Source organism: Halyomorpha halys, unplaced genomic scaffold (assembly GCF_000696795.3).
Source record: "Halyomorpha halys isolate HHAL.00 unplaced genomic scaffold, Hhal_1.1 Scaffold18.1, whole genome shotgun sequence".
Classification (NCBI taxonomy): Eukaryota; Metazoa; Arthropoda; class Insecta; order Hemiptera; family Pentatomidae; genus Halyomorpha; species Halyomorpha halys.
Window position 1 is genome coordinate 813933 of NW_027114407.1, and position 20581 is coordinate 834513.

At 29.4% G+C, this 20581-nt stretch overlaps 1 protein-coding gene across 1 annotated transcript in view; it reads left to right on the forward strand.

Annotated features, from left to right (window-relative positions):
- LOC106680494 (probable chitinase 2) overlaps positions 1 to 20098 on the forward strand; it is a 39655-nt gene extending 19557 nt beyond the window's left edge. The window contains exons 2-8 of the mRNA XM_014420244.3: positions 3988 to 4182; positions 6434 to 6593; positions 9657 to 9753; positions 13641 to 13850; positions 15345 to 15533; positions 16334 to 16456; positions 17951 to 20098. Of these exons, the coding sequence (XP_014275730.1) occupies positions 3988 to 4182; positions 6434 to 6593; positions 9657 to 9753; positions 13641 to 13850; positions 15345 to 15533; positions 16334 to 16456; positions 17951 to 18226 (1250 nt within the window). The 3' untranslated portion in view covers positions 18227 to 20098. The remainder of the gene's footprint in view (positions 1 to 3987; positions 4183 to 6433; positions 6594 to 9656; positions 9754 to 13640; positions 13851 to 15344; positions 15534 to 16333; positions 16457 to 17950) is intronic.
- Positions 20099 to 20581: the final 483 nt, after the last annotated feature.

Genomic DNA, 20581 nt, shown 5'->3' on the forward strand with positions numbered 1-20581 from the left:
AAAAAAAAAAAAACCCTGACTAAGACTGCTATTAAGAACCCATAAAAGTTTCTATACTTAAATTAAACCTCTTAAAAGTCTAAAAGCCGTATCACATCGTAGATGTTTGTTTTTCGATGTATTGAAGTTCAATTTTTATTTTTAACAGTGAAAACCTTGGAGGAAGGTGAATAATTGAGAGAGAGATGACTGAAGGAGGGGTCTTTTCCTTTCGTAGGCGTGGCATCCTGTATTCCATATTTGACAGCTGAAGTTATTACCGCACCCCGTATGCCAGAAATATCTAGGCAGGGGCGTTAAAAACAATTGATCAAAGCGTGCTTACATTTTGTTGTTAATATTGGCTTTTTGAATTAATATTAATTTTTAGTCAATTCTTTGTTGTAAACATTAATATTCTGAAAAATAAGGTTTACTTTTTTTTTAATAAACAACTTTCTCCATTATATCAGAAACAATTAAATATTTGTATCAAACATTATATTTAAATGTTTTCCTTAAATGAAATTTTTTTTTTTAATTTTCCTAGAAAACATTAGTTGAAAAATATACCTTATAACTTATATATAAATTAAATTAATTTTATATTCACTCCTTAATTTATAGAACAGTAAATAAATTTTGGGATTCTTAATATTCAAATTGAAATGCATTTCATTATATAATGGATTTTTATACCAAATTATTTAAAATAACATTTACCACAATTTCTATTCTCTTCACATTGACGATTAAATAAACGGGTTATTAGATAATTAGATTAATGTAAGAAATCCCTACGTTCAAACTTAAACGTAAAGTTACCTTCAAGGGGCGTGGCCTAATCCCGTAGCATCATTTTTATGTAGAAGGAGAGTTGGGTAATGGCACCCATTTAGTTGTTCATCATTAGTTATCATATCAATGGTCAGGTGTATATAAAGATCTGAAGTTATTAAAAAATAAAGAAATCAGACTCATAACAATTACCTGTACCGAAATTTTTAAAAGTAAATCATATTTCCTGGATTTAGCATTTTCAGTAAATTCGAAACTCACGATCACGGAAAAACTATGGTTATTTTTTTTTTATAAACATAATTTAAGCTTAAGAACTTAACTGAATTGTGGTGACAGTCACCTTGTGATTTTTCAAAACTGAGGGATTTCGGTCTGCCTCCAAATCCGGTGGCAGTAATTACCGGACCAAACAGGAAAGAGTGAATAAATGAATCACAAAAAAATTGTAAATTTAACAATGATTTCATAGATAAAACATGAAGAAATGAAAATAAGATAAAATTTAAGTAGAAAATTTTCAGTTTTTGAAAAATCGTATAGTAGCCCAAAAACATGCAATTTCGTCCGAAATAAAACTGGTATCAATTGAAGGTTCTTTTCATGTTAGAAATTCTCTTAGGTTTTTTTAATTTGAAGCCACGGTACAAAAGACGCAATTCCACAAAAATCTGGTATCTAGTTATAATATTAAAACTATAATTTTATTTTTTTCAAAAGACAAGAAAAAGCTTACGAGAAAGAGAAAATGAAAACTTCACGTATGATAATTTTTTCTGCTTCTTTGTTTTCATAAGAGAAAGAGATTTCTTTGTTCTTTGGGCCGACGCGGAATGATTTTCAAGTTGTTTAGCCCACGAAAGGGGAAAAACTTTCATTCAACAGTGAAACAATGGTGGAACCCTACTCTCACTAAAACTGTTCCCTTACCGAGGATTAACATGCGCAGGTTTGAGGCTGGTAACGAAAGTCCAAAGCTCTTGCGTCGACAACAGTTGATAGACGAATCAATGACCTACATTCCAGACAAAATGCTGTTAGAAACTGCAATACAATAGAAATTGCATCGCGCAGAAGTCGTTTGGTTTATTTTAGATGAATAGTAAAACAGATGACAATGAAAAAAACTGACAGAAAAGAAGAAACAATATTTCATAGAAAGTCATTACAAAAATCTTAGATAACCAAATATATCATTTTTCTTAATCTTTAATTAAATAGATAACATTAAACCCGTCAACACAGGTTTTGTGTATGAGCTCTATAGATTTTTTAAATTTTTATTTTTTTAACTAAATTAATAAAAGAAAAATGGCTTTGCTTTTTATAGAAAGTTTTTTATTTATTGATAAGTATTACAATCTGCTACAATCTTGGCGAATAAGTAATAGTGACAAATGATCACATTCGTACTAAAAAATAAATAAATAAAGATAATAATAAAAATAAAAAATAATAAAATTTATATATCTATATAAGCCGAGAGAAAAATAAAATGAACATAAACAAACTATGTACATGAAGAAATAAGGAGAACAATTTATTTGCTTGATTTGGAAGTGAGATAATATTTGTAAATAAGTAAAATTCAACAATACAATAAAAATAAAGTAAAATTTTAAAATTAAAATAAAATAAGTAAAATTTTGAACTAATATAACAATAAAAAAAACATAAATCATATTTACTCTATTATGTACAATATTTACACTCTCCACCTAAGAATCCTCGAGCTTACTCTATCCAACACGCATGAGGGGTTTCGAGATTTCAAGCAAAATCAGCGCCATTTTCTCAATCGTTCCTAAATAACTCAAAAACTAAGCTCCTGGCATTATTGTTTGCAAAGTTTTTAAAATCAATAAAATTTGTCACAATTTGTAATGAAAATGAGCTCTGTATAACCATTGAAATCAAGTTACCTTTCCTGATCATCTATTAATTCTTCAAAAATCAATCCTAAAACCTATCCTTACACATTAATGTCCCACATAGTGCCGTCACATTTGCTTGCTTATTTAGTATTCGAAAGCTCCACACAGTTCTAAAGAAATATCTTCCAGTACTCTAAGAAGAGAAATATCTGCCAGTATTTTTTTCTTCCTGCACTAAAAGGACTACAATATGCAACGACTTGAATAAGTTCGCTGTCTCTCTTTAATATATTTATTCTTCATATGCCTTCACTTTTAAAAAGTACAAAACCTTTTGAACGGATCAAAGAAAACTCAACTTTCGAAGTAGGTACTTCTAAAATCTAGTCCTATCTAAAATATTGATCATTTTCTTTAAACATTAATAATTACAAACCTACTGTGGAGATGGAGATCTCAAGGATTCGTTATATCTTCACAATTACATAACTTTTACCTCAACGGCAAACCGAATCCATTGAACCTGTAATTATCCATGGCCGCCGATGACTCAATTTGTTTACACAAAGTTAGGAAATTAAATAAATCAAAGATGATCTTGAATAAAAAAAAAGAGGTGAAAAGCATAAAATAATTTTGAGACGAATCCTAACAGGTTCCCAATAGGTTCAGTCGGAATGATTGATAATCATCATTCAAAAGCCAAACTGACGTGAATGACTTGAATCACGAAAACTCCTTCACAATCATTCCCACTGACGCATTCTTATAATGTTTAACTTTCCTTTAGGAAAATTTATATAGGAGAAAACATAGTTTAAAGAAATGCAATTTCTTACATAAACTAAAAACAACTTAAAATTCAGATGATACAAATTAATATAAATTAAAAAATAATTACAAAATATAAATTTTTATAAATGTCATAAAATATTTTAATTCCAATTAAAGTTCAAATTTGTTGAGATGATTTCCTCTTGATGTGTCTTCTTAATAATTTTCCATTTCACTATTTCACTTGAATTATCTTTAAATACTATAGTTTGAAAATTATTGGATCATGATTACTAATTAAATTTAATTATCTATGCCACTGTTAACTTAAAGGGTGACGTTATTATTTATTATTATTGTACACTTGTCGCAATAATAGAAGACTATCAGCCCCAGGACTCTGGTATCCCTTCACAGCCCAGAGCAGATAACAAAGAAAAATCTAATTAGCAACATAGATCCCTTCACTTCTCATCTCTTTATCTTTTATTTCATTTACCAAATATAATTTATATTAATTATTCCATAATAGTATTGTTAATGTACTTTGTTTACATTTCAGATGGTCGCGGAGTGGTGGTCTGCTACGTTGGTACCTGGGCAGCCTACAGGCCGATGCGCGGGCAGTTCTCAGTGGAGGACCTGAGGCCAGACCTCTGCACGCACATAGTGTACTCCTTCGCCGGGCTGAATGCCACTTCTTGGACCATAAAGTCTCTGGATCCTCATCTCGATCTAGAAGAGAACTATGGAAAAGGTAATTCGTCCATTTAATGGTTTCAGGCGGTTTTTCAAAGCGTCTTTTCACTTCCACTTTTTAATCATGTCTCACCTACCGCGGAGCAGCGCGAGTAACTTAGAAAAAAGATTCGATAGAAGACGGGTTAGAGCAGGATTTATAAGTCTCGATCCTGGCTGCATCTATTCTAGTACTCTCCTATAGTGCTTCCATAAACTGCGCCATTTCAAGTGATTCTTGCTCTTCCTCTTGACTATCGAATCTTTTTTCATACGTTATTTTAGTCTTATCTCCTGAATTCTTTGTACATAGACAAACCACCATAGCCTATTTTCTTTATTATATGGTCGGCCGATTTTACACTAAGTTTATTTCCCATTGCTTGGATTTGGTATCTGTGTCTTGAAGTAGAATTCCAGGACTCAGTGAGTAAAGGATAAAGGTAATATTAAGTACTACTTTTTTAAAACCTCTTTTTTCATTCTTTCCTAGGAAACTAGCCTCGAGTGAAACGATGCATCAGCCTGTTTAATCCTTTCTCTGACTTCCATCTATCCAGCTGTTTTTGTTAAGGTGGGGTAATTAAAATCTCTAACTGTTTCAGCTCCTCTCTCATTAATCGTGTTATTAGGTCTCTCCATTCTTCTCCCTTCCAATTATTAGTATTTTAGTTTGCTATTGTTAATCTTCATGTTTAACTATTATAATTCATCAAGGATTCTTCCATTATTCCTGTATAGAACTATTTCATCCAAGCAAGCTAGGGGTGTGAGATAGAATGAACACAATTATCTGTGAACCAGTCAATAAGGCATCATTTTCATCGCAGGATTGTTGATTAAGACAATTTTCCAAAATTTAAAATACTCGGAAAATTTTGTCAAGTGTATGATTTGGTAACTTTTAATCTATTTGAAGATCTTTACCGGTGAGTTGATAGTGACTACCGGTTTTCTTAGGTTTTCTTTTTTATTGGTAGGAGAATCGAATATTCTCTGTACGTTTTAAAGGTGAAGAAAGTCACCCACGCAATTTCCTGATACTTTATATGTATTTTCTTTTTTCTTTTTATGAGGTTACATTCAAGGAAAATAATTACAATTCTTACTATCATTTTGAAGATTAAAATATAGCAATCCCTCTACTCATAAGATAAACTTACTCAGGCTGCTAATTGTGACTTCTCCATTCCCAAGTGTTTTCATCGGCCGTTCCCTTTATTAAAGAGCAGAAGACCATACAGGGATTCTAAAGACTATAAGCTACTAAATAGCATTTTTAACCTCTAAAATAGCACCGTGGAAGCGAAATGATCTTATTTCAATTTAATCTAAACCATTTGGTGAACAAATTAAACTTTCTACTAGAGAGATTAGACATTTCAGATATGAAAGACAAAGTGAACCTTTGCAACTTGACCTTTTTACTTTCACTAACCTACATATGAAGTGTAAAGAAACGGAAAATAATATGATCCCGAATAATATCGATTTCGAGTTTTTAACGGAAATACCAATATGCATTAAGGTGAGTCCAAATATTCAAGTTAATGTCAAGCTAAATATTCCGTGTTTATACTTCCGTTTGTGCTCAAAAGTATACAAATAAACTAACAGTAAAAAAAATGCAACTTTTTCGCTGGAATCGATTCCTAGGAAGGCCAGCTTTATACCATCAAAAATACAATTAGTGTAAAAATGGACATTGTTGACGCTTACAGAATTAATGTGAGCTATGTCTCACTCTAATTGAAATAGTCTAACAAGGTTCAAATTCAGAGAAAGGCTTGACAAAAGCTTTAATATTTATCGGTATCTGGTAAAGATGAGGATGTAGTTGAAAAGAAGACTCGTGTGGTTCCATCGGTCATTTTTAAAGAAAATGTCATAACCTCTTTTTTATGATCTCAAAATTATAGTGGAAAAATTTCATTGCAATACCCTGTGTTAATTAGATCTTACTACTGTTTTTATGACCTAGCGTAAATGTAAAAATAATTAATGTACAAATACGATATAAACTTAGAAATGCAATATCTCAAAACTACTATTTGTGGTATGGGTTCTTTTTCTCTTCAATTGACGTTGTATCTTCCACAGGATATGGTTTAAGAAAGATTAATAGCTCCACTATTGTATTTTTTCAAGAAGAGGCACATAATTAGTAAGAAATATCTCGAATTTGGCGGGAAAAATTCTTATGAATTGTAAGGGACTTATTAGACAACTAACTATTAGGTAAATTAATAAGTTTTACCAAACACTTTCAGGTTGGTACAAGAAAGTGACCGGCCTGAAGAAGGAGTATCCAGACCTGAAGGTAACCTTGGCCATCGGAGGATGGAACGAAGGCTCCGGCAACTACTCGGCGCTGGCCGCCGACCCGGAGAAGAGGAGGCCATTCATTGCAAGTGTCCTCAGGTTCCTCAAGTAAGTCTTTCATGCATGATTATTTTAAAGGAACTAAACTAACTTTATACCAGGTTTAAAAAAAGTATATAATTGTATACTTCTGATAACCCTTATTTATGGAGATATTATCAGAATAAATTAATAGAGAACTATTACTCGTAAAATAAGTGATGCAGGAATATGGTTTAGATATATAGTATATGGGAGAGAATAAATTAAGCAGTATATAGATAAAAATGAAATATATAATGCTTGATAAATTACATTTTAAAAAATGAATATAAGATTATACCAAACGGGTACAATGTTGTAAGTGAATTAAGGAATTCTTGACTGTTGCCTAGGGAGAGTAAAATTACAATTTTGAATTTGGTTGCTTGGATTGGTGTATGAGTATTAAAGTTTGATAAAGGGAACTTACTAGGGCTTTCCTTGTTCCTCTTTTGATCCTTATCTTCGTTCATCTCCCCATCGCCCCTCTGCTTTGTGTAGATGTGAATTTACTTGCTTATGATATATTCCCTTTTATCGAAAAATTTTATTTTCAATAAGCAGTGGTTCTCGAGAGCTTGGGAGGTCCTCGTCAGCCTTAGTTTTTTAAGGGAATTTAATTGTTTTTTAAGTGTGATTTTTTTTATTATCTACCATAAAATGTAACGTTTTCTCTTGTTCTTAACTTTTTCTCATGATTTTTCTTGACGATTTATTTTCTACACGAAACGTTAAAGAGGCTTTAAGATAACACTTTAGGCAATTTTCACTTCATGTAGTCAGAGCCGTTTTGGCGCTATAGTCTTAAGAAATCAGGTTTTTCGACGGTTTTTTAATTCAGCTGTTATTGCCAGAGGGGGCTCGATTAACTAAGTAGGCGTCGAGGGCCAAAATCCGACAAAAAATAATATAAAGAATAGAAGTAACAAAATAGGTTCACCAGTTGGTAAAGAGGTTTTTTTTTTCCTTTTAACGACTTTGTGATAGAGATCCCAAAATAGTTTACAATTTTCCTCCTTCAGAAATGATCGAGATATGTTGCTATGAAACCGCTAGTCGGTCACCACATCAACGGAATAGCCGATGGCAATGACGAGTTCATAGGAAAAATGATGGTGTGACTAAACAAACAAGACAAAGTTGGTCTTGAATAAAAAAAAAAATGAGCTTGGTATTTTCTCGGAAAATCCGCGGGTTGTGGATGGATGGATTTTTTTTTTAATTAAGCATTCAATGTATCTTGAAACTTAGAACCTCAGATTTTGTGGTGAGAAGTTAATTTTATTTTTCCTTTCTCAATTTACAAAGATCCATTATTGAAAATAATAATCCAAATCGGTCGATCCACATATTTCTTCTATCTGAGACATTTGAGGAAGTCATAAATCTTTTAGTAAAAAAAGTAGTATTGTGGAGGTTGAAACGACCTCATAAAGTCACTAGAGCAGGGTAAAGCGCCATTAAAAGACTAACGAATAGTCGATAGTAAGTGTAGGCGTCCAGTGCGGAGGTCGGAGAATAAAGTACTAATTTCCGCTCTGTATTACCAATTGTCTCCGATCTTACAAACATTTTCAATTTAGTGAGGAAAATAAATTGAGAATTGTCATTTTTTTAAAGTTAAAATTATTCCAATATAAATGTCCAAATATAATATGGTAAATCCACAAATGTCAGGAAATTATTTTTACAGTGAAGGAAATAAGGCACTGTCAGTAAAAATCAGAAAGAGACAAATTGTGAAGAAGCTCTCCTGATTTATGTACTTGGTGGACGTTTTATAACCAATTAAAAAATGAATTAACTTAAGATTTAATGCACCCTATTAAAAGAATGTAAAACGTAGTTCATTTACTTCAAAATCATTACGCGAATTTAAAAATTAATACCACAAAGAAAATTGAAGACAAAAGTAGATAAACGAGTCATATAACTAAAAAAAAAAAAAAATAAAAATAAAAAAAAAATTTACTTTCAAGAATATTTCAATTTCTTCTTTAATTTATCTAAAGCTTAAATTGAAATATTTTTCAGAATTAAAAAGTTGCATTTTCTTTTCTAAAATAGGAATAAATAAATGTTAAATTAATTTTTCTCAAATTCATAAGTTTCTCACATGATCCCTTCTCCATTTTGTCTTCGATTACTATGTTGTGAACTTTTTACTGGTAGTGCCATTTCTGACGCATCAAGCCCAATCTTGTTTTGTTTTTTTAAATTTTGTATTATAGTCTCTTTATATTTCGAAAATATTGTTATTAGTTTAAACGTTGTTTCAGCAAATAAATGGTGGCTCTCATTTAGTATAACTTGTAGGGCTAAGAACCGCTCAAAAGGCTATTATTTAGTTATTCGTCCTAGCAAGTTACCTTCTTCTACTACTACGACTGAGTAGTTGCAGGGCTAAAGATATTGTATTAAAAGTTAGTATCGTAAAGTCTTAAATGTTAAAATTCTTGCACAATTTTCTCTATATCACATGATATAATAATAGTTGTCCATTAAAAGGCAATTGTAACTTTATTCTTAAAGGTCAGCTCTTAAAATAATTTTAATAAACTTACTCTTTTATATTTACATCTATTAAATATCTGGTTTCGTATTTTTATAATTTACTACTTACAATTAGTATTAAAAGAGACAAGGAAGATTAGAATTCTACCAACAATTAATATATGAAATATTAATACACACACATATATGTATATATATTAATAGATATGTTCCACCCTTGTGACTAATTTCTTGCAGATCCTAATAAGGAGATATCTATGCGAAAAAAAAATCAAATTCCACGAACATGTGTCTTTTCCTTGTATCATGTCCCTTCGTAGAAACAAGGTGCTCCTTTTCCTATGACCTTTGTCGACTTCAAACCATCTGCATACCTCCTGTACAACTCATTGAAGTTTCAGCCTTAATACTTTATTTTTGCTTAGTAAAAGTGAGTAATATTTTTTAAAATTATGTTATAATCCATGGATGTATAAGTTTCTAAAATAACGAAAAATTATACAAATTCTTCTTTGTAGAAACACTGACCTTGTCGTGCGTGTTTAGAATGATGATTCATGTGAGTGACCTTTTCAGGGATTATGATTTTGATGGCCTTGATCTTGACTGGGAGTTCCCAACGCAGAGAGGAGGTGCGCCAGAAGACAAGGAGAACTTTATAATTCTAATCAAGGTATTGTATATCTCCGATACTAATTATTTAATAAATTAAAAAATATAAACTACACCTCTGCTCAACCTTATATTTTTTACATTTTCCCATTAAAATAAATCTAATAAGTTTTGGTTGGGGGTGTGGTCTAAATATAACTTGCAATGTATTTTCATGTTTGTCGACGTTTCGGCCTGCTTTATTGACCTTCTAGGTTAAAAACAAGATTGGAGTCAGGTATGAAAAGGAGTATGTACTTTATGAGCTTCACGCACTCAATTAGAAGATCGTCAATCCCTTACTATAAAATTTAAAACATTAAATAATTTTCCACGTTTTGAGGCCGTTGCAGGCGAGTGTGTCAAGGCAACACCTAGTGTACCTTGAAAGTACACAGCGCCGGTTCGATTGTGCCCTGGACGGTTTGGGTTTTATTTCGTGGTTGTCCAACGGTATGACAACTCTACCTTCCTACTTTAAAAGCTCCCCTCTCATGTATCTGAGAAATGGCTTGGAAGTAGGTACATAAAACAAGATTTTCACGTTTTATAATACACATTAATATGTCAAAATTCAATTATTTCTTTTCACATCGATTACAAAAAAAGAGAACCGATTTCGCTTCTTAATTCTCAAAAAATATTAATGGTTACGTTAATAACCAACCAAAATGACTCCAAAATTCAAACACGGATCATTAAAAATAAAAATAAAATAAACTATTGCCATTGCTGGAACATAGGATGAGGTTTTGTCCTAGAATGACCACGACAATGAGAATTTGGCCAGCAAAAATGACAGTTTTGAATTAAGTAGCGACCAGATTTTCGTGCATTAGATTTTTTGTAACTTCAGATAAGCTTTGACAGAAATTCGAATCATGAAAAGAACGCCCTAATCATACAAATTTTTTATTGCACAAAATTTCATGTTTTGGAATTCCTTCACGAACTTGCGCATTTTGAAGATTTTCTGCAGGTAATTGAATTTCTCTTAATTTTTTTTAATTTTAACTATTAAATCATTCTATTTACAAATTTATTTCCTAATTTTTTTTCTTGCCCACAACCCAGAGCATCTCCTTCTAAATAAATATATATAACATCTACGTAAATTAATTCAATTAAGAATAATTTTCCATTCATTCTAAGACATTCCCGAATAGTAATTATTACAGTCACTCTAAATGAGGAAACAATGCCTGGAAATTTCAAGGATTTCCAACTTTTATTCACTTCCTTGTTTGCTGATGGGTAAATTATACCCTCTCTCCTCATTTGACCTTAAATTGCCAGTCAGAATAGTCTAACAATTCTTTTTTTATTATTGGTTAATTGTGTTAAATCAATTACAAAAATTATTAATGTTGTTATTTTGCGTTTTCATAGCCTTATAATAACACAAATGTTTGTAAAAAATGTGATCTTAGTATAGTATGTTTATTCCCTTATATGTTCCTGTAAATATTTGTTGAGCTGTGAAGATTGTATGGTGTGAAACTGCATATTTTTATTCATATTTTTTAACTATATTTAAGATTTTAATAATTTATTTTTAAATAGATTTTAATTTTCATTTGCATAAGAAAAAAAATGTATTAGGTTTGTAGACAGAATATATTTTCAGTAATATACGAAAATAATGAAGAATAATAAAAAATTGTTTAATTGTTAATTTATGAAAACTTCAGATTCATATTGTATTCATTCAACTACTCATATCCTTAATCAGTACTGGACAATAGATTCCCCAAAAATAAAAATACTATGATAAATGAAATAAAATGATAATCCTTAGTGTTACAAACAAGCATATACCATGTATACAAAAATATTCTGCTGTATACTGAATAAGCTAACGTGCATTTTCTGTTTGAAAATTTAAATTACCTGAACTAAACAACAGGAAAGTTAGTGTCCTCATGTTGGTAATGAAGAAATTATCAGTGCTTAAAAAACTGTATCTCAGGAAATATTGAAAGTAAATAGTTCTATTAGAGGTATTTGAGGTAAATAGTTTTAGTATAGGTAAATAATTCGTTTCTGGAGACTCATAAGAAAAGATACCTTCAAATTTATATTGATGCTGCCATGGATGATTTATGGTTCAACAGTGTTTTAAATCTTAAAACCATTAAACATTTAAACAATTTGTTTTTTTTTATAAGTGTTTTTTACTCAAAAGGTACAGCTACTTAGTTTCAAAATAATCATATATTTGTAGGTGTGTGTTTGTTTATACATAAGTATTAATAAACATTAATTTTGGTAGCTTCAACAGTATTCATTTACTTTATTTCAAATTATTAGTAATTATTGTTCGAAGGCATACAAATTATCTTTTATTATTATTATTATAAATAAAATACTGTAAATTCCAACCATATTTGATATTAAATCAAGAAGGAATTATATTGTATAACCATATGTATATGTATGGGATTATTTAAGTTTTTAGTTTCTGTTCAAACATTTGTGTTAAAGTGTATGTTCGAAATATTATCTGTAAATACTGATAACCTAATTTACTAACATCAATTGGGCCTCCATTGCTATATCGTAAATATTAGCAAATAAATACATCTATCTAGTTCTATTAGAGCTTAAGTTGAAACTCGCACCATAATGTAGTTCATAATTATCAAGAATTTTAGACTTCATTATATTTATCAAAATAATTTCACAAAATGATGATTTCCTGTTATTTGGAAAAAAAAAAAAATATGTTTTAGAAAAACTATCTTAGGAATGATTGAATGTAAAAAAAACTCTGTTAGTGCAAAAATTGAAGCTCGTTTAATGTACTGTAAATAAGTTTATGATATTTCAGCCACTTGTAATACTTCAGGAATTATTGGCAATAAACAATAAAAATTTTCCATTTTAGAAATATACACTCACGAGTAGTGGTAAAGTTTTTACTATTGTGTTTTCAAACATTTCTACATAAGAATCCATTGGCAAAAATTAATTTATATTTAATTCAAGGTAAAGCAAAACTTTCAAGTATTTTCCTAGACTCTACTAAGGAATCTATCCACTAAGGGATGAAGTATACTTGCCCCTCAATTTTAAAGCAAACATGTGCTAATGAATTTGAGGATTATTAATATTGAACCAGTGCAAGTGTGGGGTGGGGGTAGTGAATGTCTTCCACACATGAATGAAACTCAAAACTCTCCTGACAGTACATTTATTTACTTCCTGTATGTTTACACTTATATATGCAAGGGGCTTTCTGTATGTTGATACGCACAATGGCATGGTATGGAATGTACTTGAAGTGGAACGTGCAGAGAAGGGATCATATTACATTTATGTCTTCTTCTTTCTTTCACTGGTGCTGTAGATGCGTAATGTGATCCCTGGTCTGCATAGTCTCTAAGTTCTTGGAGTCATCCTGTTTCAGTCTTCTCTTGAGATTTATTATTATGACGTAATCTTATCAAGATCTATTAGGAAAGTTCTTGCACTAATATTCATACAAAGTTGATTTAATTCATATGGGACATAGCATATTTGATTTTAAAACCTTTGTTTTTGTTAAGCAAATGGCTGTTAATAATTGAAAGAGTTCTTTATATATGTAAAATATTGATTGATTATTCACAGCAATTCTGATGCCCATTACTTCCATTCATGAGCCACCCTAGACCTATTAACAATGAAATTTGTGTGGTTATTCAAAGTTCCAGTTTAGACAAAAACTTACTTCTATTATCAATAGTATCAATTGTTAATTAGTATAGTCTATTCTCTATTTGTAGATTTTCTAATGTTCTACTGTAACGTTAACATTACTTAGCCTCTTAATCTAACACTTCTTGCTATTTTCTTAGTCATTACATTTAGCCTAAGTTCAATTGATAATAGTTAATTTTTACATAACTAAAATATTTATTATTCTAGGAACTAAGGTCTGCTCTGACTGTTGGAGGTTACATACTAACTGCAGCTATAAGTGCTTCAATTGACACCTTAGCATCCGGTTATGACCTGCCGAGAGTGTCCGATAATCTCGACTTGGTTCATATGATGGCCTATGACTACCATGGATCTTGGGAGAAATTCACCGCACCAAATGCCCCACTGTTTCCTCCGTCCGACAAACTTACTCTAGTGAGTAATATTCTTTTATATACTGGTTTAATCAAAGCTGGCTGGTACTAGTGATCGATTGAAAAAATAAAATGGTATGCATATATATAAGGATGGGATTTTTGTGTCATAAAACAGTCAAAATAAATACATAAATATATTTTATTTTTACACATATCTGTAATAAAAAACATAAAAATATTGATTATGAGAAATTTAAAAAATGGAGAAATACTGTATACAACTTCATTTACAAATTTTCAATTAATAATTTCCTGAAGATAATATTTCCCAAGAGTTTCATCTGACATCTTTTATGCTGCATATTTTTCCAAAAAAAAAAAAAAGGCAGGATTATCTATTTTGTGGAAGGAAATATTCTCTTTTATCAAAGCTCAGCGCAAATCGATAAATAGAATTTTCGCCTTATTTCCTATGTATTTTATGTTTTTTTTAAACAGTAAAATTAAAGAAAATTGTTCTGCAGACTTTTTTTTCCCAAACAAATAATAAACATATCAGAATCGCATTTAAATCACAGTTCTTCAGCCAACTCTCTGATGTAATTAGTCTGAGGTAATCCACTGATATTATTGCAATTAACTTTATTTTAGGTATTGCAAATGAAATCCTATGATTTAATAAACTTGAACCAATTGATAAGATTTGAAATATAAATCACAGGAGGGGAGGGGATATTTTTGTTGGAATTAAACTCTGATTATAAAGTAAAAAAAAAAAAGAAGTAGAAAAAAAGAATAATTTATAGAAAAATATGGACTTAAATATGTATAAAATTTAAAAGAAACATATGTAAAACCATGAATTCTGTAAAATAAAATGGAAAATATTGACTGAGATATGTAGCTATAAGAAAAATATTCAAAAAAAATTAAAAAGAGTGTAATATGTAAAATAAAATTGTTTTAAAAATCATGAATTGTTCCTAGGACGAAGAAAAAAAGAAGTCTTATAATATATACTTGTAAATGGAACATGGAGATAATTTTTCTTTATTCTCTTTGGTTAAAAACTGTTTCATATTCACTCAAAAAAATATAGCAATTTACCTTTTTTTTTTTATTTCTAAAATTATTTAAAATGAAAGAAAGTGTGATAATGTATAATTTTTATAAGTGTGATTAACATACATTTAGAGATCTAATTTAACAAACATATTTTTAGATACTTTAAGTTCAAAAGAGTTAATTTAAAAAAATAAATCATTTTTCTTATTTCTCAGTGGACCAATAATTACAATAGGCCAGAATAAATATATTATAGTTTCATTATATTTATTATTATATTTATTGTTCTTCATCTTTTTTTTCCTGTTCGGTTATCACTTCTATCGTTTAACTTGGTTTTATAGTTTTTTTAAGTAGCTTTAAATTAGATTTATTATTAAATTAAATTTATAAAAGCTTTTTATTTTAAAGTACTTTATTTTTAGAAAATTAGTGTTTCTGCCTGAATTTAATATTTTTTTGTTAATTTACATTTTTCATTTTTCAGAGTGCTAGCCTCGAATATGTACTTAGAAATGGCATCAAAGCTGAAAAATTAGTTGTTGGAGTGCCCATGTATGGTCGTACATTTGTACTCGAGTCTCCATCAAGAGGAGTTCTAGGAGAAACTTCCTTAACTACACAAGGCTTCCAAGGCCCGTTCACAAGAACTGATGGTTTCCTAGGATACCATGAAGTATGTATCTGTTTAAATATTAAAAAGATATTATAGATTTGAATTGGATAAATTGGAAAAACAAATTACTTTTTCAAAATAAAATAGTGGTAAACGTGATAGTGAAATGATCGTTGGTTTTGTCTCTGATTCATAGAAAAGTGTTTAAAATTAGTTTCAAATATCATTTTAAGAATCAGTGATGAAATAGTCCAGTCTTGTTTACCCTTGGGGAGGGCGATCATTTTAATAATACAAAATAATTTGAAGTCGTATTTTTTCAGTGTTCATAATATTGCCGATTAAACAAGTTTTTATTTCATGTATATGGAAGTGGGAAAGGAAAAAAAAATGTTTCAATAATTTAAATAAAATATACCTCTTTGATGATTTAATTTTTTATTCTACAATTTAAAAAAAAAATATAATTATAGTGAGGTAAGTCGGAGTATGTGTATAAAATTTTACTCCAGTATGTTTTGTTGATAGACCTACCATCTATGGTAATTTGGAGTAAATAGGATGATTTTACTTCATATTACCATAGGTGATAGTTCCCCCAACAAAACAAATGTGAGTAAATACCCATTTATGCACTTGTCCCCAAGTATGCATTTACCTTGACTTAACTATTTCACCAAAATATGAACGGTAATTTTTGGAACAATAATAGTTGACTGAATATAAGAGATTGTAGGAAGAGAGTTTTGTAAGTATGCATATGTAAATCAAAGAGGCCAATTTGTACATCTTTGTAAATCAAAAGAAATTTTTTAAAATTTTCCTTATGTAAATCATTAATCCTTATATTATTCGTACAGATCTGTAATGAACTGAGAACTGGAAATTGGACAGTCCATTGGGACAACACCAGTTTGACACCGTTTGCTACAACAGGAAATAGGCTCATCACCTACGACAATCCTGAAAGTATTATGCATAAAGTAAGCTTTTCAGAACATCTTTTCTTTTGTAAATATCTAGTTCTATAGTGAAATTATATTTAAGTAATTTATTTATTGTTGATAGGGATTAGGAGTAGATCTATATGAAAGTATTAAGGGATGGACTGACCGTTATATGTCTAAGTGGTAGATTATGACCAAAATATAGATGGGGGATGAAGTTATTTCTGAACTAATACATTGGCACTCATATGTAATAGCTGCCAAATCATAAGTGAAAAATATTTTTGAGAAGACAAGTTTATAACAAATCTCATTTCAGTTCATATGATGCAGAAAATCCATTGAAAACTAGTACATTTTGTAGAAATATGTCTCATATTCATATCTTGTTTGTATCTTTAGAAACTGAAAAATGACCTATAAGGATTAAAATATTCCCAATAATATAAATGATAAAATAATTTTATTAATGCTTTATAATCATATTTTTGATTTGTAATAGCCAATCAAACAGCCCTTTATTATTATTGCACTAAAGGAATGGAAATCCTTCCTTTACCTCAATCCATTTGGATCTTTTGTTAGTTGTTCTTTACTTGTCTAAAGATCCCATAGAAGTTTGATGCTTCTAGTAAAGTGTTCAGGTTTAATTATTGCATGATTCAATAATTGTAATCTGTAAAAGGCTAGAGCTTCACATTCATATAGAATATTCTCAGCATTTTCTCCATCCTCTAAGCACAGAAGACATGTAAAATCTTCCAATATTTTAATGGATAATGGGCCGTGAGGAGACCTGTTATTGTTCTTAACTCATTCCTTGGCAGGTTTAAGTAAACTTTTGCCTTTTTCTTAGACATATTTATAAGAAGAATAGATTGTTTGACACCAGTTTTGTGGCCAATATATTTCTTTCCCTGTTTCCCAGAATTTAGCCTCCTTCCTTATAACAGTAATAGATATACTATAGTATGGTTCAGGACCTATTTATGCTGCTTCTGAATTGACTTCATCAGCATTTCCATTGACTCCCTCATGGTAATAAGCTTATGCCCTTAGCAGGCTGTTTTAGGATATTGAGACAATGCCATACCAGCAGTGACAAATGCTATTACTCTGTATTGGTATTTCATCTTTGATCTAAAGACTTGGATTTAACAGCATTGTGTACTAGTAACTATGGAAGTAAGGGTATTTCTGCTGTGTTCAATAAATTTAACAAAAGTGAGGATCCTTAACAAATTTAATGTCAAAACTACCAACCCAGAATTGACTTGAGGCCAATCATTAAAAATATTTATATGAAATTTTTAATTAATTTAAAAAGATTAAATTTATAGTTTTTCAAAAAGTTGAGTATGGTCTTAAACAAAATACCTCCTTTGTACAACGGTTGTTCTGCAACTACTTTCAAAGTATTTAAACTCTTTACCCTTCATGTGCTGTAGGGATACAGGGTTTTTTTTTTTTTTTTTATTGAATTCTTTATTAATATTTATTTTTACTGTAAAATTAATTAAATGATTGCAGGTGAAGTATGCCATGGGCCAAGGGGTGGCTGGTATTATGACTTGGTCAGTGGATACAGACGATTTCAGAGGAGATTGTGCATTACCAGGCCAAACTTCTCCTCGGGACCCTCTATTGCAGGCGATAATGATTGCAATAGAAGAATCTTTGTACAAGAAACCAACTACACCACCTCCCAAACAGCCTGAAAAACCTGAACCTAGTTCTGCTGTCCAGCATTGCCTATATCCATCACTTTATATTGTTTTGGCATTGATAAGTTATATATTTTATTAGTTTTAAGAAAGTTGCTTTATTTTTGTTGAATTTGTTGACAACTGATGTTTTGCTATGTTTCTCAGTGGATGAAATTGATTCTGTTCCTATTTGCTAATTGCTTTCAAAATTGTGGAATGAATCATATGTCCATCTTCAATATTTAAATGAAAATGATGTAGACACAGAGAAGATAAAACTTAATATCATTAAAATATATTTTTGATATTGCAAAATAGACTTCATTACTTATTTTCAATTCTTATTCCCTATGTCATAATAATAATCTGGCAGAAGACCCACCTCTGCTTTCCTGTAATTTTTCTTAAAAATATGATATTTTAGGCTTGCTATTAATAAAAACAATTTTATTATTTAAACTAAATTATATTTCAAAGACCATCATACTATCTCATTTTGATTAAGTTAGAATTTCATTTTATTTAAGCTCCTTCCAATCCATTGAGTCAGTCACGTTAAAACTCATCCATTGAGATTCAATTTATTATTTAATTTAAGTTCATTTTTTTATGTCGTGAAATATTGAAAGCTTCATGATTTCCATTCAACGATCATATTTATATCACATTAATATATCAGACAACTACAGGTACATCATGTTCATTTAAAACTTAAAATAACAAATGTCGTTCAAGCTTAGTTTCCAGCTTAGCTTGAAATTTGAACAAAAACTAAAATAGTATTGACTTGCTATCAGTTTTTTTCTTTTTTAATTTTATATTATTAAAAAAAAAGTCTGCTGCTGTTAATTTTTAATTTTAAAAAAAGTTTACTATTAATTATAGATAGTAAGTTACAGATTTTGCTACTTTTTTTTTTAATTTATTTTTTTTTTTTTGTTAATTATAATTTATCATACTGCTAAAATTGCTTCATCTGAATAAATTGTCTTTGGTATAGCAAAATTTGAATTTTATTTTTTTATTGTTAAAATATGACTTATTAGTGTATTCCCAGTGTTCTACCTAAGTGTCTTGTACAATGGCTCTCTTTCAACCCAGTTATTGTAAATTGTAACTATTTTTTATAATAATACAAAATTTTGGGAGGAAAACTCTGGTGACAAGTAAATTATTAGGTATAAACATAACCTTTCTCTTTGAAATTAGTGAAAATAAAAACAATAAAGATTATTGTTATTTGATGATGGTTGTTCATTTATAAATTATATTCATTTAAATAGCTTGTTCATAATATTAAATAGTAAATATCCATATGAATGAATCATTGAAAAAAAATGTTATATTTATCCATTTATTGTTTTGCCCACTTGTAAAAAATTGTAAATACTTCTAGATATGTAAATATGTTATAAGTTCTCGAGGTGTTACTGGCTATGAATTTAAAGACAAGATGTCCTTCAGTGGAACAGTCTGTTATTTTGTTCTAGATTTGAGTTACCTTTATTTTGAGATGTAAGAGTATATTAAAATTGCATAAATTACTTTTTACAGAAATACAAACTATAAATACTCATAGCTCTTTGTCAAATAAGAACTTGAATGTGAATCTAATTTATTATTCTTTCTTTACAGCTAAAAATATAATTAAGTGATAAAAATACTGCATTTTTCTAAGAAATATATAGACATTCCTTAACAATAATTTGTCTGTATTCTTGTATTATTTTTGGGTTTATTCAAAATACATAATTACTGATTACATTAAATATTGTAATAATAAAGAAACTAGTCAAAAATATTTCAGTTAAAAGTACTTAAATTGAGAAGTTAAAATATATTTTTTAATTTTATAAGTTTTTCTAATCATATTTCTTTTGTAAATGTTAAATCTTGTGAATTTCTGCATTTCATTATAAATGATTGTCAAAACTGTACACAAAATTTGAATACATTTTTTTTCAAGACCTCATCATGATCTTTTAATGTCCTAATTGAATTTAAAATTTTTATTAATTAAATAATAGATTGTTACAAAAGTCTTAGTGTATTAATTCATTGATGATATTAAAGTCTTCATTTTAATCCTTATTCCACTCCAACATAGACGACAATGCATATGTACATCATTATTATAGCTATCTGTGGGATGTCATGAATGACATCTCCAGAGAAGTCAACAACTTCCATAATGATACATTAATGACCGTTTTTAGATGATGTGATATAACCCAAATAATTAATTATTAAATTATTAAAACCTTTAAATTATCTGCTTATTTTGAATAGTAAGAAATATCTCACTTATTTTTTATATCTGTTAATACAATAGAACTTAGTATCAGAATCAACTTTTAAAAAAGTATATCTTGGACATTGAATCCAAAAGAGTCCATACTTTCATTAATATAATTTGGAAATGAATTTTATGATTGAATAACATCAAGAAAAATGA